Raw genomic sequence first — 20,850 nt, forward strand, 5'->3', positions numbered from 1 at the left:
TCACCATGTTGGTCATGCCAGTCTCAAACTCCTGACCTCGTGATCCACCCGCCTTGACCTCCCAAAGTGCTTGGATTACAGGCGTGAGCCACGACGCCCGCCTAAACATTTGCTATTTTGAATAAGAAAATTATTCCCCCCATACTACAATTCACTCTGTCAGGCAGCTTCAGGCTTAGAGGAACAGTTGGAGAATCCCTGGGCCCGAACCATGAAGATGACAGCCACAGCCTCCAAGCCTACCAGATTTCCAGCCAACTCCAGGCTCATGCAGCGGGAGGAGGCCTGGCCTTGTGGTCCCTCTGAGTTCTGATCCACAGTCTCCTTTGTCCTTAGGCCCAACTGTGTCAATGTGCTGGTCACCACCACTCAACTAATTCCTGCCCTGGCCAAAGTCCTGCTATATGGACTGGGGTCTGTGTTTCCTATTGAGAACATCTACAGTGCAACCAAGACAGGTAGGGAGAAGCCAGACCACGGTGGGAGGGGGGATGCAGGGATGGAGGGCAGGGTTAGCTTTCCATCCTGGGAATGGGATGTTTAAGGTTTCCTTCCCTGGGGAAGTTGATGGAATTTGCCCATGGCCATGACTCAGATCCCCAAAGAAGCCCTCATAGACCACATGCCTTGACCTCTGCATCTAAAGAAATTGGTTAGAACCACAGTTTTCCAGAGTGTCTGTATGAGTGCAGATACAGGCACAGCTGCTGTAACAAACACACCCCAAAATGCAAGGGCTAGCAAAAAGAGCCAAAGCTGATTTCTCCCTCATAGAACAGAACAGAGGTAGGTGATCCAGGCTGGTGGAGTGACCCTGACCTCAAAGTCATCCAGAAACCCAGGTCTCTCCCATTTTATTTTTCCACCATCTCTTATGGTTTTATTCTCATGTATGGGGTCAAATCAGAGTTCCAGCACATGGTCATTCTAGCAGGTCTGATATTTGAAGGCCAAGCTCAGAAGCTATGCACATTACATTCTACTCACCTTCTGTCAGCCACAGTTTAGTCACATGGCCACAAGGAGCTGCCAGGGAAGCTGGGAAATGTAGTTCGTAGCTCAGTGATGATGCACCCAGCTCATGGAATTCTATTACTAAGGAAGCAAAACAGTTCCCACTACAGCATCGTACATGAGATGATTGTAACTTAGGTGGTACATCAGACAACCTTGTTCATCAAATGACTTTGAATTAAACCTGGAACCACAGAGACAAAAGCATGGTCTTTCTTAATTCTCTTTCAAGGAGAGAGTCTTGATTTAGTGCTAGCCTGTCCTTAACACCTCTGTAATACCTGCTAATCTTCCTTATTCACAAAGAGAACAAGTCTAGGCTCAGAGCTTTCATCAGGTAAGAGAATTTAATAACTAGAAATCAACAGCGTCATTTGTTTATCATCAGTTATCTTTTCATGGCGAGAAATAATTGGTTTTCTTCAGGGAGCTGATTTTTTTCATTCTTATGTCACCTAAGAATGTATAATAATACAAAATAAATCTAGTTAAGATTTTTTTTTTCAGACAGGGTCTCATACTGTCACTCAGTCTTAGAGCAAAAGAAAATCAACATAGTACTTTGGCAGCATTTTCTTAGAGCAATTTTGGTTTTACTGAAGTTCTATGCCCAAACACTATATAAAAGTGCCTTTTGATTTTAAAATTATAATAATTCAGACCATACACTATACACTTAAAAATGGTTAAGATGGCTGGGCGTGGTGGCTCATGCCTGTAATCCCAGCACTTTGGGAAGCTGAGGCAGACAGATTACTGAGGTCAGGAGTTTAAAACCAGCCTGGCCAACATGGTGAAACCCTGTCTCTACTAAAAAGTACAAAAATTAGCCAGGTGTGGTGGCGCATGCCTGTAGTCCCAGCTACTCAGGAGGCCGAGGCAGGAGAATCACTTGAACCCAGGAAGTGGAGGTTACAGTGAGCCGAGATGGCACCAAAGCACTCCAGCCTGGGCAACAGAGAGAGACTGTGTCTCAAAAAACAGGCTGGGTGCAGTGGCTCATGCCTGTAATCCCAGACTTTGGGAGGCCGAGGCGGGTGGATCACGAGGTCAAGAGATCGAGACCATCCTGGCCAACATGGTGAAACCCTGTCTCTACTAAAAAGTACAAAAAATTAGCCGGGCCTGGTGGTGCGTGCCTGTAATCCCAGCTACTTGGGAGGCTGAGGCAGGAGAATTGCTTGAAACTGGAAAACGGAAGTTGCAGTGAGCTGGGATCGCGCCACTGCACTCCAGCCTTGCGATAGAGCCAGATTCTGTCTCAAAAAAAAAAAAAGTGTCCAGCACATGGCATTAAGTGCATTCAAATGGTGCGCATCCGCTGCCACTCCTCCATCAGGCAGCTGCAGATACTCCGGAGCCTGCTGTAACCCCCGCGCTGCCTCCTCCTGCTGTGTTGCCGTGGGCAAGCTGCTGACCCTTGCTGTGTTTGCAGCTGTCATCATCCTTACCTGGGAATGATAACAGTGCTCACCTGAGAAGTCTGCTCAAGCGCAAGATGAGTCATATCGGGCCCTTGGGAGCACAGCTGCAGGCGGCCAGCTCTTAATGAGCAGGTATTGGCTGCAGTCCTGGGTCCTCACAGAGCCCTTTTTCTTTCTTTCCTGTGTGCGTGCAGGAAAGGAGAGCTGCTTCGAGAGGATAATGCAGAGATTCGGCAGAAAAGCTGTCTACGTAGTGATCGGTGATGGTGTGGAAGAGGAGCAAGGAGCGAAAAAGGTACTTCTTCCGCCTCTCAGACTGCGTTTTCCTGCTCTTGTGAGCGCCCGTCATGGTCTTCAAGGGCTCTTTCCACGGTTTCCTCCCCTCCCCGTGGCTGGCTGGGTCCTCCTTCCCAGGCTCCTTCCTCGGCGGTCCGTTCCATCTGCAAATCGCAGAAGCATCCTGAGTAATTTCCTTCTACAAATCCCCGTCTCCGCCTCTGGCTGCCGCCCCTGGTAGTCCTGGATTGTTTCTGGGACAACTGCTTGGGAGCCCAGAGTCGCTCCGGCGGGGCAGGCTGGTGGGGGGCCAGTGCACGTGCATGTGTTTTATTTAATACTTACCGATCATATGTTCCAGGAACCCTTCCCAGTTAATAAAGACAGCATTAAGCTAATGAAAAAGAAAATCCTGCATTTGTGATCTCGGGCCCGTGAGGAGAGGGCAGGGGGTTCTGGTGGCCACATCTCTGTTCTTGGAAAAGAAACAGCTGCCAAAGTCCTGGGTCTGGACCTGTCAACAGCACCCCAGAGAGGCTGCCACCCCCCACCCGGGGGCCTGGGAAGTGGATTGTTAATGTCACAGAGCTTAATTAGGGGGACCTGGTTTCCCCCATCTCTGCCTGGCAACAAATCCCAAGGAAATGCAAAAATGTGTAGGGTCTCAGCAGATGAAACCCAGAAGAAGAGGGAAGCCCTAGGGTCCTGGGAGAGGGCCCCGGGAGAGAGGAGCTTGGAAGGTTTTGCAGGCACTGTTCCCTCCACCTGGAAGGCTCCTCCCCTTTCCTGGGAGATGTCATCTCTATTAGCAGCCGCTGTGAGCCCTGCTAAGAAATGGGAGCTGCTTCTGAGAGAGAAGGGGAGAAACGATCTTGAAGGGTCAGTCACACCGCTGTGTGGCCGGCTGTGGCTGGCATCTTGAGGGGCTGCCCTAACCCCATGCCCTTCACCACCATAACTTTTGTTGTTGTTTTTTGTGAGACAGAGTCTCGCTCTGTTGCCAGGTTGGACTGCAGTGGCTCAATCTCGGCTCACTGCAACCTCTGGCTCCCGAGTTCAAGTGATTCTCCTGCCTCAGCCTCCTGAGTAGCTGGGACTACAGGCACTTGCCACCATATCCAGCTAATTTTTATATTTTTAGTAGAGACGGGGTTTCACCATGTTGGCCAGGATGGTCTCGATCTCTTGACCTTGTGATCCACCCGCCTTGGCCTTTCAAAGTGCTGGGATTACATGGCGCCCAGCCTACCACCATAACTTGATTGCTAACATCATCCTGGTATTCAGTCCTCCAAAAACTCCTACAAAGTGGGTATCATTGCATCCCTTTTTTTTTTTTTTTTTTAAAGATAGGGTCTCACTCTGTCACCTAGGCTTGTGTGCAGTGGCACAGTCTCGGCTTACTGCAGCCTCTACCTCCTGGACTCAACTGATCCTCCCACCTCAACCTCCAAGTAGCTGGGACTACAGGCAGGCACCACCATGCCTGGCTAATTTTTTGTATTTTTTTTTTTTTTTTGTAGAGATGAGGTTTTGCCATGTTGCCTGGGCTGGCCTCAAACTCCTGGACTCAAATGATGTGCCCACCTTGGCCTCCCAAAAAGCTGGGATTACAGGCCTGTGCCTGGCCACACCTCATTTTATAGAGGACAGAATTTGAGACTCAGAGAGGTTAATTAATTTGCCTAAGGTCACACATCTGACACAAACCTACCTGTGTCTTGCTCCAAACGCCTGACAAGGAGGGGACAGACTTATGAGTTTCACCACAGTTGGTTTTCACCCCAGAGCTAGTCAGGCAAGAGTAGAGTCCACCAGAGAAGACTAGATACACACCCGCCACACACACAGCTCTCGTGAAAGTCCGTCTGCCGGTGTTGAGGCAGAAGCCCCAGCGCATTCGTGAGAAACGCTGTCCACCCCGCAGCGCATTCGTGAGAAACGCTGTCCACCTCCCCAGCGCGTTCGTGAGAAACGCTGTCCACCCCGCAGCGCATTCGTGAGAAACGCTGTCCACCCCCCAGCGCGTTCATGAGAAACGCTGTCCACCCACAGCTCTCTCAGCTGATGAATGGAAGGCGTTAGCCCAGGCCGCCGGACACCTGAATGGTGTGAAATGTGGCCACAGGACCGGGGCCTTCAGCGGTTTCTGCTGACAGTGTTGTTAATATCTCCACTTTAGTGGGTCATTTGTCTCCGCCTCTCCACGAGTGATGAATCCACTGGCACTCTGGAGCCTTTAAGCCTGGGGTAGAGGCAGCTGGAACATTCTCTTGTGCTCATTCTCTCTCAGAAAAATGAATCACACTCTTCTTTTTTTTTTTGAGTCTTGCTCTGTCACCCAGGCTGATGACAGAGTGCAATCTCCACTTACTGCAACCTCTGCCTCCCAGGTTCAAGCGATTCTCATGCCTCAGCCTCAAGTAGCTGGGATTACGGGTGTGAGCCACCATGCCCAGCTAATTTTTGTAATTAGTAGATTACAAAAATAGAGACGGGGTTTTGCCATGTTGGCCAGGCTGGTCTCGAACTCCTGACCTCAGGTGATCTGCCCACCTCGGCCTCCCAAAGTGCTGGGATTACAGGTGTGAGCCACACTCTTTAAAGAGGGCAGAATTGGCCAGGTGGCAACCAGAATCCATCCTTGCAAAGAAAGGAAGGCTTGGCCAGGATGAGGGCCAGGTGGGAACTCTGGGGCAGTGAGGAGGCAGAGATGAGAGCTGTTCCCATAGGAGATGGTTTTCTGCTTCTGGGAATTGTTTAGAAACTACAGAACAGGCCGAGCGTAAACAAGATGAGTACTCTTATTTATTATCTTTAAAACTACTGAGAAACCCCAGCAGTCATTCCTCCGTATACACATGTATGTATACAGTTCGTCCTGCATCCCTTTTTCCTGTTTCTCTGGATATCAGGAGGCCGAGTCAGGAGGATCAGCTGAGCCCAAGAGCTGAAGGCTGCAGTGAGCCATGATCTGCACTCCAGCCTGGACAACAAAGTGAGACTCCATCTCTAAAATTAAAAAAAAAAAAATTAATAAAAGAAAATTCAGCTGGGCATGATAGCTCATGCATTAATCCCAACACTTTGGGAGGCTGAGGTGAATGGATCACTTGAGCCCAGGAGTTTGAGACCAGCCCGGGCATGATGAAACACCATCTCTACAAAAAATACAAAAATTAGCCAGATGTGATGGCGTGCATCTGTAGTCCCAGCTACCCGGGAGGCTGAGGTGGGAGGATCGCTTGAGCCTAGGAGGTTGAGGCTACAGTGAGCAGAGGTTATGTCACTGCACTCTAGCCTGGACGACAAAGATATACCCTGTCCCCAAAAAAAAGAAAAGAAAACTCAACATCATGACAATAACTTAAAGCAAGTACCACCTGCTGTAAAAAGAAGGAAAAGATCAAAAGCTATGAAGAAAGCAAATTAGTGTTGTCCTGACCTGGCTAGCTACCGTGACCTGCTCAAGACTCCAAGACCAGCTCTGTTTGTTCACAGTGGAGATTGTCAGATGTTGGGGGGGAATTCCAGCACCTAGCTGTGACTTTCTTCTTGAAGTAACAGATTCAGAGCATTGCAGCCTCCAACTCCTGGCCTCAAGCGGTCCTCCTGCCTCAGCCTCCCAAAGTTCTGGGATTACAAGCATGGGCCACAGTGCCCAGACAAGAGCAAATGTTTAAAAAGAGTTGCTTTCCCACTGTGCCATTTAACACCATGTCAGTGCACCACCTAAGACCACGCTGGTACCAATGGAGGCAAGAGGGGCAAACAGGGAACACACTGGGCAGTGCCGGATGAGCCCGTCAGAGCAGGCTGTGAGTGGATGGAAATGGTCGGCCATACTGGTGGGTACTGGCCAGATGTGGGTCTGCCAGCAGCGTCAAGTGCCGCATAGTTTGGGAAGTACCCACATGCTAGACTTAACTGGGTTGACATCTCACATGGCCCTCTAACCACACATGTGGGACCCGGGGGCAGGGGCGGGGCCATAACCTTGTGGCTGGTGTTCTGTGTTTCAGCACAACATGCCTTTCTGGCGGATATCCTGCCACGCGGACCTGGAGGCACTGAGGCACGCCCTGGAGCTGGAGTATTTATAGCAGGATCGGGACAGCATCTCCACTGGCCATCTCACCCCCAGACTCCCTCGCCTTCCCCACCTCCCCGCCGAGAACTCCAGAGACCCAGATGTTGGACACCAGGCAGGGGCCCCACCACCCACAGGACATGTCCAGTGACCATCTCCGAAGCCGTGATCAGTCCAAACGAGGGATCTGAGAAGCCAAGTACCCAGCATTGGCTTCGGATTATTTGACTTTGGGGCAAAGGGCTGGCTGGGAGTCTAAACTCTTCTACGTGACTCACAGAACAAAAGCAAGGAATTGCCGACGTGGGGGAGGGCTGGTGATGAGGAGGGGACAGGTTTGTTTTGTCTTCTTTTTAATTTATGGACTAGTCTCATTACTCCGGAGTTTTGCTCTTGTACCTGTGTGGCTGGGTTTCTTAGTCATTGGTTTGGTTGGTTTTTGGAACTGGCATGTGGGTGGTTCACAGTTCTGACGTAAGCACTCTCTTCCTCAAGTTGTGCTTTGGGGGGACAATCATTCTTTGAACATTAGAGAGGGAGGCAGTTCGAGCTGTCGGGAAGACTGTTGCTTATTTTGTTTTTAAAGACCCTACTTGACGTCATGTGGACAGTGCACGTGCCTTACGCTGCATCTTGTTTTCTAGGAAGAGGGGGATGCTGGGAAGGAGTGGGTGCTTTGTGATGGATAAAAGGCATTAAATAAAACCACGTTTACATTTTGAAGTGGGGTAGGGTGTGGTTACTTTATTGCCACTCTTGAGGCTTCCAAATGTGTTGGCCTTTTAAGGGACTTTATCAATTGCAAAAGAAAAAAATCCAACTCACACTGGCTTAAGCCAAGAAAAATGGGGTGGCTTAAGGGAGGAAGGAGAAGAGTGAGAAAAAGAGGGAGGGAGGGAGGGAAGGAGGGAGAGAGGGAAGGAGGGAGGGAGGAAGGACACAGGGACAAGTGTCTCCAGGAACTTTAGGTGGTATCTGTCTGGATTTGGGTGATGAAATGGCTTTCTCTCATGTGGCCTTAATTCTCAAGCAGGCTCTTCCCTTTGTGGCAAAGATGGCTCCGAGAGTCTTTCAGCAAAACCACGCAGACAGAAGGAGAGCGCCTTCGTCACAGCAGGTGCAGCGAAAGCCCCAGGTTGGCCAAATCTGAGGCTCAGGCAACCCATGGAGCTGGGGTTTAGGGTTGGATTCTGTCCTGAACAGCAAGTCAAAGAAGCCGAACCTCCAAGGGAAAAAAAATGAGGTTTTATTAAAAGAATTGGAGGAATTGAGGGACAGGCTGGAAAATGCAACTGACTGCCATTCCAATGGTAGGACTTCATTTTCCAGTGGATGGGGCATGAGTGAAGGATCTGGTGTAAGGGGTAAGGGGGGACATCTGGAGAAGTTCCGAAGACATCTGGAGCATTGTCACTACCCATAGCAGATCAGGCAGGACCTGGGTCTATCTGACTGGATGCTAAGCAGAAATAGAGGCTCCTTCCGTATTAACGTTGGTAAAATCCTGAATTATCAGTCAGCTGACCCATGTCATGGGAGATGGAGATCTCTGCAACTGGAGTCTCAGAGCTAGAATCTCTGATGACTAGAAAACTATCACCGCCCAGGCGTGGTGGCTCATACTTGTAATCCCAACACCTTGGGAGGCCAAGGTGTGTGGATCGCTGGAGCCCAGGGGTTTGAGACCAACCTGGGCAACATGGTGAAACCCCGCCTTTACAAAAAATACAAGAATTAGCCACACGTATAGCATGCACCTGTAGTACCAACTACTCGGGAGGCAGAGATGGGAGGATCTCTTGGGCCCGGGAGGTTGAGGCTGTAGTGAGCCATGATGACACTGCTGCACTCCAGATGGAGTGACAGAGCAAGACCCTGTCTCCAATTTTTTAAAAAAGTCATCACCAAGGATCAGATAGACTCCCTTACTAGACCCTGAGCTTCTCGGGGTAGGTACTGTTGGTTTCCTCTCTATGTCCACAGAATCAAGTAACCTGACACAAAGTAGAATGCCATTATAGATGGGATAAAATGAAGGATAGAAATATTAATGGAATCACAGCCAGATGGAAGATAATATGGGTGAATGGCCATTTGGACAAATGGATAAAATGGATGGTTAAATAGTTGAGTAGGTGGGTAGATGGCTGGTTGGTTAGGTGATTAGATGGTTAATTGGAAGGTGGGTGGGTAATTGGGTGACTGGAAGATGGATAGATGAACGAACGGATACCTACTTGGGATGACTAGATGGATAGCTGGATAGATTATGGGTATAAGGATGAACAGGTGGATTATTGGATAGATGACCAGATCAATAACTGAATACTTGTGTGGTGAGATGAATGAATAGATGGTGGTTTGGATGAGTGAATGGTTGGGTGGTTTTACGGAAATATGGATAGATGCTTAGGTGGGTGAGTTAGTGGATAAATGAGTGGGTTGTTTGGATGGGTAGCTGGATGGAATGATGGTGTATGATGGCTCGATTTGTGGGTGAGAGGAAAGTTTAATGGGCAGGTGGATGGAAAGTTAAATGGAAATGAAGTGTGACAGTTAGATGGATAGAGAGTGCAATGGAAGTGAAGAATCTTTAACGTTGCCTAATATATCCGAGTCAACCTCACTATCATCTGCCAGCTTAGGTTTCTTCTAGAATGAGTGGAGGAGCTTAATTGGATGAGTTGACTTCTGGCTGGAGTGGAGAAAGAGACTGGAGTACAGCCACCCAGTCACCAACCATCCATGGGGGGTCAGTGATGTGGATACCCTGAATCCCCCAAATCCCCCAGACTCCCCATTGTTTAATAGTCTTGCCACACAGAAACCCACTTATAATCATGATCTCCCCATTTCGCCCTTCCAGCTGCCATCAAAACCTGCTGTTGGGGAAAATTCTGTTTAGAGTCCAACAAAGGGTAAATTACTTATAAAGAAATTTTTTTCTTTTGGTAGGATTTCATTAGAAACACAAGTAGAATTTCAGCTATGCACACAGGAGGAGATCTTGGATGAAATAGATCTTCCCCTTGACCCTGAAATTAAACTACCTAGGTGATTGACTACTTTTTTGTTGTGATGATTAAATGCCAAAGGCTAGTTCTGACAAAAGCTAACAGTCCACAGTCTTGAAGGCAAGTGTTTTAACTTGAATTCCTTCTGGATGACTCAGAGCTGCTGGGGAGTAAGAATAGTGTAGCAAGAAGGGCCCCTCCCTGAGCCCCATTGCCCAGCACAGGGTGATCTCAGTGGTCTGAGAGCCAGACCTGGGAAAGTCCTGGTAACCAGTTTCAAAGTAGCTGGAATACATCCACTCATCCATGCTCCTCCACTTCTTCCATTCACAATTTTCAATGTGATGAAGGCACTCTCCCACCTGTCACTCATATGTCTGATTTCATCAGCCTCCTGTAAGCAGCTGCATTCCTTAATTTTTATTTTTTTATTTTTTTTATTTTTATTGCATTTTAGGTTTTGGGGTACATGTGAAAAACATGCAAGGTTGTTACATAGGTGCATACGTGGCAGTGTGATTTGCTGCCTTCCTCCCCTTCACCTATATGTGGCATTTCTCCCCATGCTCTCTCTCCCCAACTCCCCACCCCCTGCTGTCCCCCCTACTCCCCTCAAACAGACCCCAGTGTATAGTGCTCCCCTCCCTGTGTCCATATGTTCCCATTGTTCAATACCCATCTATGAGTGAGAACATATGATGTTTGATTTTGTGTTCTTGTATCAGTTTGCTGAGAATGATGGTTTCCAGGTTCATCCATGTCCCTACAAAGGATGCAAACTCATCGTTTTTGATGGATGCATAATATTCCATGGTGTATATGTGCCACATTTTTCCTGTCCAGTCTATCATCGATGGGCATTTGGGTTGGTTCCAGGTCTTTGCTATTGTAAACAGTGCTGCAATGAACATTCATGAGCATGTGTCCTTATAGTAGAACGATTTATAATCCTTTGGATATATACCCAGTAATGGGATTGCTGGGTCAAATGGAATTTCTATTTCTAGGTCCTTGAGGAATCGCCACACTGTCTTCCACAATGGTTGAACTAATTTACACTCCCACCAACAGTGTAAAAGTGTTCTTGTTTCTCCACATCCTCTCCAGCATCTGTTGTCTCCAGATTTTTTAATGATTGCCATTCTAACTGGTGTGAGATGGTATCTCAATGTAGTTTTGATTTGCATTTCTCTAATGACCAGTGATGCTGAGCATTTTTTCATATGCTTGTTGGCCTCATGTATGTCTTCTTTTGTAAAGTATCTGTTCATATCCTTCGCCCATTTTTTAATGGGCTTGTTTGTTTTTTTCTTGTAAATCTTTTTTAGCTCGTTGTAAATTCTGGATATCAGCGCTTTGTCAGACGGGTAGGCTGCAAAAATTTTTTCCCATTCCGTTGGTTGCCGATTCACTCTATTGACTGTTTCTTTTGCTGTGCAGAAGCTGTGGAGTTTGATTAGGTCCCATTTGTCTATTTTGGCTTTTGTTGCCAATTTTTTTTTTTTTTTTTTTTTTTTTTGAGACCAATTCTCTGTTGCCCAGGCTGGAGTGCAGTGGTATGATCTCAGCTCACTGCAACCTCTGCCTCCTGGGTTCAAGCCTCAGCCTCCCAAGTAGCTGGGACTATAGGTGTGAGCCACCATGCCTGGTTAGTTTTCATATTTTTAGTAGAGATGGGGTTTCACCATGTTGGCCAGGCTGGTCTTGAACTCCTGACCTCAGGTGATTCACCTGCCTCGGCCTCCCAAAGTGCTGGGATTATAGTTGTGAGCCACTGTGCCCGGCCCCTTAATTTATTTTGTGTCCTTTTAAAGTTTCTTTATGCAAATATGATAATACATTTCTTATTTCTTCTTCATTGTTGCACAAAGGATGGCAGGTGCCATTGGCTTTTTTTCACTTAGCGATGTGTTTTGGAGATAGATCCAGGTTAAGCACAGTTCTGTTATTTACCAGGTGCTCGTTTCAAGTTCTGGATGCAGAGGTGAAAACGAGCAGACGAGGTCCCAACTGTCACAGAGCAGAGGGAACCGGGGAGAAAGCAGTCCATTGACACTGACGCAGCCTTTGCCGCCCAGTCCCACGTGAAGAAAGGTTTTCGCCAGCCAGGAGCCGGGAACCAGCACACACACCTCAGTCACAGGCTTTCGTTCAGCCTTGAGCCACAATCCGTGTCCCTTTCCAAGATCTGCCTTGAGGTCAGCAGGAGAGAAGGGGCCCTGTGAGCCTCAGCAAGGAGAAAGTGGATCTTGGAGGCCTAAGTTAACCAACTTTTTAAAAGAGTCGTTGAAAGGGGTCCCAAGAACAACTTCTTGACAGAAATGGCGGTATCTCTCCAGGGAACATTCAGGGACCATAACGGGGTCTTGGTGCTTGTCCAGGAGGTAAAATATTGAGGATCTTTTTGCTGGCTGAGAGTTTAACTTTAGGGCAAACAGCATGGTACTGTTAGCCCAAAGACGGAGGCTTCCCCAGTAAAAAGTCACTTCAGATAGTGCCTGGAGTCCAGAAGCAAGGATTGGGGGGATGCAGCATAGACTCCCCGGAACAGCATGGGGCTTGTTGTGGACTCGCTGGAGGAGGTGACATTTGAGCTGAAACCAGTATGACAAGAAAGGCCAGGGACAGCGTTCCAAGGAGAGGTGCAGGAAGTACACGGTTCCAGGCAGGACAAAGGAAAGAAAGGAAGCCGGTGTGGCTGGAGGCCAAGGCCAAGGTTGGAGGGGGTGGGCGTGATAGGGTCCAACGGCAAGACCAGGCCAGAGCTGGTGGGACCCTATTCATCTTGGATTTTGGATTATATTCTAAATTCAGGGAAAAGACAGAAGGTTTTAAACAGGAGGGTGCTGTGATGTGATTGAAATTCTCAAAATCACCCCGGCTGCTGTCGGGAGAATGGTTAGGAGGGGCAGCATGAAGCATCTGGGCAAGGGATTCCTTCATACATTTCAAAAAGCTTTTTAATTTTATAATTAATATAAAGTTTATTGCACAAATCTCAAATCTCAATTATTTTTACGTATGATTATGCTGGGATAATTACAGCACCCAGATCAAGACGGAAAACATTTCCAGGCAAACGGCTGGACGTGCCCCTTCCCAGTCTATTTCCACATTCCATGACAGTTCTAGTTCCTGTCGTTAAGATAGTTTGGCCTGATCTAGAACTTCATATAAATGGACTCAGAGCGTAATCTTTGGTGTCTGGCTTCTTGGACTCAGAATGTTTTTGAGATGTACCCATGTTCTTGCATGGGCCTGTGGCTCATTCTGGGAACAGGAGAATTTGCGTTAAAAACGCTGGAGCATTTTTCCCGGAATATTTTAAGCCCCATGATGCAAGCTCAGCGCCTGAGAAGCTGTGCTCGCCTGCAACCACCAGGGGGCAGTGCGGCCCCACAGCTGGCCCAGCCGCCCGCAGGTGCCACGGACCACGAAAGAGCAATAGTGCAAGGCTTCCGAGGAGAGATTCTGAAGGCGTCTGCTTTGGGCTGCGCCGGACTACAGGGATTGCTCTGATGATACTGCAGCACCGTCGACACGTTAGGCCCAAGAGGTCATGGTAAGGTGACCTTCTACAGTGACCACAGTGGTGGCCTCAGCTTACACAATATGCAGGAGGCAGATGGACACTGTGGTGACCCCAAGAATGGCCCTGCCACCTACAGGGCTGGGAAACTCTGTTCCTGCACTCTGCCCAGCTTTAAACATGGACCGCGCCAGTGTTCAATACTGTAATTGTAAGAATGGCTTAACTTGTCTGGGGGAAATGGTAGGTAGGTAGGTAGGTAGGTAGGTAGGTTGGTTGGTTGGTTGGTTGGTTTGAGATAGGGTCTCGCTCTGTTGCCCAGGCTGGAGTCAAGTGGTGCGATCACAGCAGCCTTGACCTCCCAGGTTCAAGCGATCCTCCTTCCTCACCTTCCTGAGTAGCTGGGACTACAGGCATGTGCCACCACACCTGGCTAATTTTTTTGTATTTTTTGTAGAGATGGGGTTTTGCCATGTTGCCCAGGCTGGTCTCAAACTCCTGGGCTCAAGCAATCCACCCGCCTTAGCCTCCCAAAGTGCTGGGAGTATAAGCGTGAGCCACCGGGCCCAGCCAGATTTATTTTTATATCCAGAACTTCATTTGAGAATGATGATAATCCAGCTCTGGCCAAATGCTGATTTTTAAATTCAACCATTGGGCCATGTGCAGTGGCTCACACCTATAATTCCCAGCATTTTGGGAGGCTGAGGCAGGAGGATCACTTGAGCCTCCAAAGTTTGAGGCTGCAGCCATGATCACACCATGGCACTCCAGCCTGGGTGAGAGAGAAAGGCAAGACCATGTATCAAAAATCTCAAAAAAGGCCAGGGCAGGCAGATCACTTGAGGTCAGGAGTTCAAGACCACCCTGGCCAATATGGTGAAATGCTGTCTCTACTAAAAATACAAAAATCACCCTGGCAATGTGGCACACGCCTATAGTCCCAGCTACTTGGGAGGCTGTGGCAGGAGAATCACTTGAACCCGGGAGGCAGAGGAGTTGCAGTGAGTCCCAAGATCATGCCACTCCAGCCTGGGAGACACAGCAAGACTCTATCTCTAAATAAGTAAAGAAATAAATAGGAGTGTATATAGATCATGTATGTGTGTATAACTAAGTTTCCCAATGCTTACCAAATGATTATGACACATCCTGTAATTTTCCATCCTGTTCTGTTTTTAAATGATGCAGGTCCCAACCTGCAAAATCAATTTCACAACCCATGGCTTGGAAAACACTGGTCATTTGCCAACAAGGGTTGGCAAATAAGCTCATCCAAGTGATCGTTTCTGTAAGCCCCATTTAACAGAGGGCAAAACTGAGCCTTGGGAGGTGTCGTGGCTTGCCCATGATTCAGGGCAGAGCTGAGACTCCGACCCTGCACTCTCTGACTCAGGTTGCAAGCTCTGGTCCACAGACACATTTTATTACTCTTCACGTTTTTTTTCCAACGTTGACCCGATTGTATAAAACTTGGGTGATTTCACTCAAAATGTAAATGTTCAACTTCCCTAAAATCCAAGTGTATCCCTCGGTCTGCATTTGCACATGAGCAGCTAAAGCCATCCAGGCCACCCCTGTGAGCTGACTCGGGGGCTCTCCAGGTTGTCTGGTTCGCCACAGTCCTCGCCATGCCGTGTTTTCTCCCTGACACACCAAAGTCAAGCATCGGTTGCCATTGATCCACACACCTGCCGGCTGTTATTCTCATAGTGGAAGAATATTTTTTCTATCAAAAGTGGAAAAACAAAAATAAACCAAGGAGCTTACATATTTCAAGAAAAACAATAGTGGAACATGGTGGCTCACACCTGCAATCAGCGCTTTGGGAGACTGAGGTGGGAGGATCGTTTGAGCCCAGGAGTTTGAGACCAGGCTGGGCAATATAGTGAGACCCCATCCCTACAAAAATAAGTAAGTAACTGGGCATGGTGGCATGCACTTGTGGTCCCAGCTACCAGGGAGGCCGAGGTGGGAGGATGGCTTGAACCCAGGAGGTCGAGGTTGTCGTGAGCTATGATTGTGCCACTTTGCAATGAGCTATGATTGTGTCACTGCACTCCAGCCTGGGCAACAGAGGGAGATTCTGTTTCAAAAAAATAAATAAATAAAATAAAAATAGATGCTCAGATTATTCAAACACGTGGTGGTGTTGTTGTTGTTTTTTCTGTTACTGGTTTTTTGAGATGGAGTCACCCAGGCTGGAGTACAATGGCGCAATCTCAGCTCACTGCCTCTGCCTCCCGGTTCATGCAATTCTGCTTCAGCCTCCCGAATAGTTGGGATTACAGACACCCACGACCACACCTGGCTAATTTTTTGTATTTTTAATAGAGACAGGGTTTCACTATGTTGGCCACACTGGTCTCGAACTCCTGACCTCATGATGCTCCCTCGGCCTCCCAAAGTGCTAGGATTACAGGCGTGAGCCACTGCGCCTGGTGGTGGTTTTGCTTGTTTTTGTTTTTTTGTTTTTTGACGGAGTTTCACTCTTTCTCCCAGGCTGGAGTAAAGTGGCGCTATCTCGGCTCACTGCAACCTCTGCCTCCCAGGTTCAAGCCATTCTCCTGCCTCAGCCTCCCGAGTAGCTGGGATTACAGGTGTACGCCACCATGCTCAGCTACTTTTTGTATTTGTAGTAGATACGGGGCTTCACCATGTTGGCCAGGCTGGTCTTGAACTCCTGACCTCAGGTGATCCGCCCGCCTCGGCCTACCCTAAGTGCTGGGATTACAGGCGTGAGCCACCGCGCCCGGCCTCACCTCTTGTCTCTTTTGTCCACAATTGCGTCCCCAGCACCTGAAACAGAGCCCAGTGAAGAATAAGTCCCTAGTTAATAATTAACTTGTGTGTGGCTTTTATACAAAAGTTTCTCCAATGATGACAAAGATATAGACTTGGTTAAGAGCAGGCATTTTTTGTGTCATTAAACTGGGTTCCAGTCCAGCTTCAGCTCTGCACAAGCTATGTAGCCTCAGTCCCTCTGGACCTGATGTCCTTCGCTGCAAAACGCAGGTCATTAGGATGTAATGTGCATAAATTGCCCGGAGCACAGGAGATGCTGGGTATATAAATGAAGTTCCCTTCTACTTCAGTTTATCAAAGGGAACCGAGGTCATTACTCAGCTGTCTTAACGAAGCTTGTTACCCAGCTGGCCCAGGCTTAGGCTGTCAGCGGGTCCAGGGAGGCAGCAGTTTTCCATTAACACCACAATCTGGAAAGAGTGCCTGGGCAGGTTAGAGCCTGGACCAGGTGGCAAAGCCAAGGGTTTGAGCCCCAGTCACGTGTATAACTGGCTTGTTCAACATCTAACCATCCAAATGTGGTAGTTTTCTTAACTAAAGAAAAACTGGCCAGGCACAGTGGCTCTCACCTGTAATCCTAGTACTTTGGGAGGCCGAGGTGGGTGGATTACTTGAGGCCAGGAGTTGGAGATCAGCCTGGCCAACATGGTAAAACCCTGTTTCTACTAAAATTACAAAAATTAGCCAGGCGTGGTGGCAGGTGCCTGTAATCCCAGCTACTCGGGAGGCTGAGCACGAGAATCGCTTGAACCCAGGAGGTGGAGGATACAGTGAACCAAGATCGTACCAATACACTCCAGCCTGGGTGACAGAGTGAGACTCTGTCTCAAAAAAAGAAAAGAAAAAACAAAAAACTTATTTCCTGGGCTCTCTTCAGCCAGGCATCTGGTTTAAGGTTCCACCCACCAGCTGCATTTGATACTGATTAAGTGGGGAGAAAGGTGATTGCACGTGGCACACCCCACCTGTCAGTGTGGACCAGCCCGAGGCCACGTGGTTCTGGCCTCGGGACATAGCTTCTTTGCAGCCCAGTCCTGCATCGCGGCTTCTATGGATTCCTGGAAGCTCAGACCTGAAGAGTTTCTTCAGCCCTTCATGTAAGTCTGTAAATACTATTTCGGTTTTTTGCTGTTGTTTTTCTGCTTTGAGATGAAGTCTAGCTCTGTCGTCCAGGCTGGAGTGCCGTGGTGTAATCTCGGTTAACTGCAAACTCTGCCTCCCGGGTTCAAGCAATTCTCCTGCCTCAGCCTCCCGAGTAGCTGGGATTACAGGTGCTCGCCAGGAGTTGGAGACCGGCCTGGCCAACATGGTCAAACTCTGTCTCTACTAAAATTACAAAAATTAGCTGGGCGTAGTGGCACATGCCTGTAATCCCAGCTACTCGGGATTGTTGCATTTTTCTAATTTCTGTATTTTAGTAGAAACGGGGTTTCACCACGTTGGCCAGGCTGGTCTTGAACTCCTGACCTCAAGTGATTTGCCCGCCTCAGCCTCCCAAAGTGCTGGGATTACAGGCATAAGCCACAATGGCTGGCCCGTAAATACTGTTAATGTATCAGTGAGATCGAGCCCATGAGTTTAAGATAGCACAGATAATGGATATTAATACCTTATACAATTGTGGGAGGAGCTGGGGAAGTGGAGGTCTGAGGAGGAGTCTGGAGTTACCCAGCAGGTAATCTGAGAAGCCGTGGGGCACGTCCAGAGTATTCAGTGGGGATCTATGGCCTCAGCAACCCAGCGACTGGCGACAGGCCAGGTGCTGACTTGCAGGAGTCAGGAAGATGACCTGAATGGGGAGTGGAGGAGGACAAGGACAAGCTGGCACTTGCTGGCACCGCCGCAGTTGTCTGTCCCCCATCTAATCACAGCGACCTTGGAACAGTAGAGGCTGCGGCTTCCTTACAGCCTATGAAATCTCACACAGCTCCTCTTTTGGTCAAGTTTAACTGGGAACCACTCGGGAGCCGGGATTCTGGGAAATGCAGTTCCAGCCTAGCCAGGTCGGCACGGAACTGACCAGTGCACTTACTATCGCCTGGTGCTTAAACTGGTTGGGTGAATTCTGCTCTCTACAACTGACCTGGCTGACGGAGACCGGGAACAGTTCTGCAATGGGTACTGTCATCGTTTTAGCCACACAAGACCTTTTGCTGGACCAATTTCCCACCTTATGAGTCTGCACCAGAAGAGGCTTGAATTTCACTTTCCCAGCCTCCCTTGTAGTTAGAAGGTAGGCATGTGACCTTGACAGTCAATCACATACACCCAGTTGGCACCCAGGCTCAGCAAATACTCCTGATAGGATCTGGCTCTGTGTCCGCACCCAAATCTCATCTAGAATTGTAAGCCCCATGTGTCAGAGGAGGTGCCTGGTGGGAGGTGACTGGACTGTGGGGGCGGATCTCCCCCTTGCTGTTCTCGTGATAGTGAGTTTTCACAAGATCTGATGGTTAAAAAGGAAGGCCTGCCTTCGCTCTTGAGCGCGTTCCGATGTGTGAGGCCCTCCTGGCTCCCTCGAACTGCCCTGCCGCCCGGAAGTCCTAGGCTCGGCGCCCTTGGCGAGGGGGGCGGGGAGAGCCGAGAAGCCACACAAACGTTCCACCAAGGCTCGAGACCTGGTAGCCTTCGGGGTGAAGCCAGGGATCACAGTGCGGAATGGATTCCGGCAGCGAAGCTCCGGAGGTTCTGCAGAGGTTGAGATCTGCCCTTCATGGCCGGGGCCAAGAATTAAGGTTCTAACCCTGTGGCTTGGCTAGTTCTGCGCCGCTTGACTTCTCTGAGCTTAAACTTGAGAACTCTGTAGACGCTGCAAGTGTTTGTTCTTCCCTAGGCATGGTAGCTGCCGTTCTTAGTTGGCTGTCTCTGAGACTCTGACAACCCAGAGCGCTGGCCTGGGACCCTTTGGCGAGATCCAACACAGGTGGTACCCTGTGATCTCGGGATGTCGTGAGCGCCCTAATGCTGGCTTGGATGCTGAGTCGTTTTTGATACCATGGTGGGAATGCCCTGTGGCGCTCAGTCTAGTGGTGAAGGCGGCGCAAAGTTAAAAGCAGCCTGGGGTCGGTTCTGCTGGAGCACCGCGTCCTCCTAACCTCTGAGCGGTTTGGCCCGGGGTCGATTCGTTGGTCTGACTTATTTTTAGAGCTCCCTTCCGGGGCAGGGCTTGGCTACTGGCGAGGCTGCTCCCACCCGTCCACTACTCACGAACTTCACAATTCGCTGCCGTGGTTTCGCAGCTCGAAGCCATCACTGGAGTCTGGTCCATCTGCTGCCAGAGCGCGTTCCTGGCCATTTCCGCTGGATTGCAGAGGAAAGACAGAGTTGGACTTCGGAGTGGGTTCACTGGGCCTGTCCCTTGGGGTCTCAGCTCTCTGGGAGGAGGATTCTACTTCCTCAGGAATGCGGTAAAAACCTAATCCCACCCCCTCTCCTGGCGCTGTGAGAGTGTCCCCCCAAAGTAAGGTCAGCATCAGGCCCACGCCCTATTTGGTGAGTAAATAAAAGCAGACTAGGAATTCGGAAAAAAAAAAAAAGTAAGGCACTTCCCCCTTTGAACTCTCTCTCCTGCACCACGTAAGATGTGCCTTGCTTCCCGTTTGCCTTCCGCCATGATTGTGAGTTTCCCGAGGCTTCCCCAGCCATGCCGAAGTGTAAGTCAACTAAACCTCTTTTCTTTATAAATTACCCAGTCTCAGGTAGTTCTTTGTGGCAGTGTGAAAATGAACTAATACAGCATCTAAATGGCGCTTAGGCTCAGCCAATCAGATGCACCCGCATGGCACCTGGGCTCAGCCAATCCGGATACATCCACATGTGAAGGCAATGGAAGTGATTCTGATGCATGGAATCCAATCTGGCTAAGAGGCAGAAGGGTTCTGCCCAGGTCACTAGTGAAAGTAGCAGTGTTTGAGCCCAGCGGGGCAGTGATGTGGGAAGTCATCTTTTTTTTTATTTTTATACAGAGCCTCACTCTGTTGCCCAGGCTGGAGTGCACTGGTGCAATTGTGACATGGTAAAAGCCCCATAAAACTGCATACCTCAACCATACCTTGGCTTTGTGTTGAAACTGTTCTCTGTAACCCTGATGTGACAGGCAAGCAGTCCAACCCCATGCCATCTTGGCCCCTGCAACTTGTAATAAGTAACTAAGGTCTGTAATTTCCGCCCCACCCAGGCAATGTGTAAACTAACACTTATCTTGACTTCTGTGAACCACATAAGTAACAATCAGAATGTCCAAAGCCCCTCACCCTCACCCCCGCCCAGGAGGTGGTTTACGGAATGTCCAAAGCCCCTCACCCCCACCCCTGCCCAGGAGGTGGTTTACGGGCATAAAAGGTCTTGACACCCTCCTTTCCGGGCCACGGATTAGAGAGACGCAAGTCCTCCGTGGCCGCCGGCAATAAATGACCCTCTGGCTTTTGTCTCTGTACTCGCTGGCTTACAATACAATCACAGCTCACTGCAGCCTCTACCTCCCAGGTTCAAGTGATTCTCCTGATTCAGCCTCCCGAGTAGCTAGGATTACAGGAGCACACCACCATGCCCCCGCAAATTTTTATATTTTTAGTAGAGACTGGTTTTCATCATGTTGGCCAGGCTGGTTTCAAACTCCTGACTTCAGGTGATCTGCCCACCTCTGCTTCTCAAGTTCTGGGATTACAGGTGTGAGCCACCATGCCTGGCCGATGTGGG

General features: G+C 49.1%; 1 protein-coding gene across 4 annotated transcripts in view; it reads left to right on the forward strand.

The window, feature by feature from the left end:
- The window catches only part of EYA2 (EYA transcriptional coactivator and phosphatase 2), a 342,073-nt gene extending 334,546 nt beyond the window's left edge, over positions 1 to 7,527 (forward strand). For all 4 annotated transcript variants that reach the window (XM_064382489.1, XM_064382490.1, XM_012467361.3 and 1 more), the window contains exons 14-16: positions 337 to 458; positions 2,633 to 2,733; positions 6,737 to 7,527. In XM_064382489.1, coding sequence (XP_064238559.1) covers positions 337 to 458; positions 2,633 to 2,733; positions 6,737 to 6,817 — 304 coding nt within the window. In that variant the 3' untranslated portion in view covers positions 6,818 to 7,527. The remainder of the gene's footprint in view (positions 1 to 336; positions 459 to 2,632; positions 2,734 to 6,736) is intronic.
- The last annotated feature ends 13,323 nt before the right edge of the window (positions 7,528 to 20,850 follow it).

This window comes from Aotus nancymaae, unplaced genomic scaffold, assembly GCF_030222135.1.
Source record: "Aotus nancymaae isolate 86718 unplaced genomic scaffold, 86718_ANA_hifiasm-v0.15.2.pri h1tg000029l, whole genome shotgun sequence".
NCBI classification, from domain to species: domain Eukaryota; kingdom Metazoa; phylum Chordata; class Mammalia; order Primates; family Aotidae; genus Aotus; species Aotus nancymaae.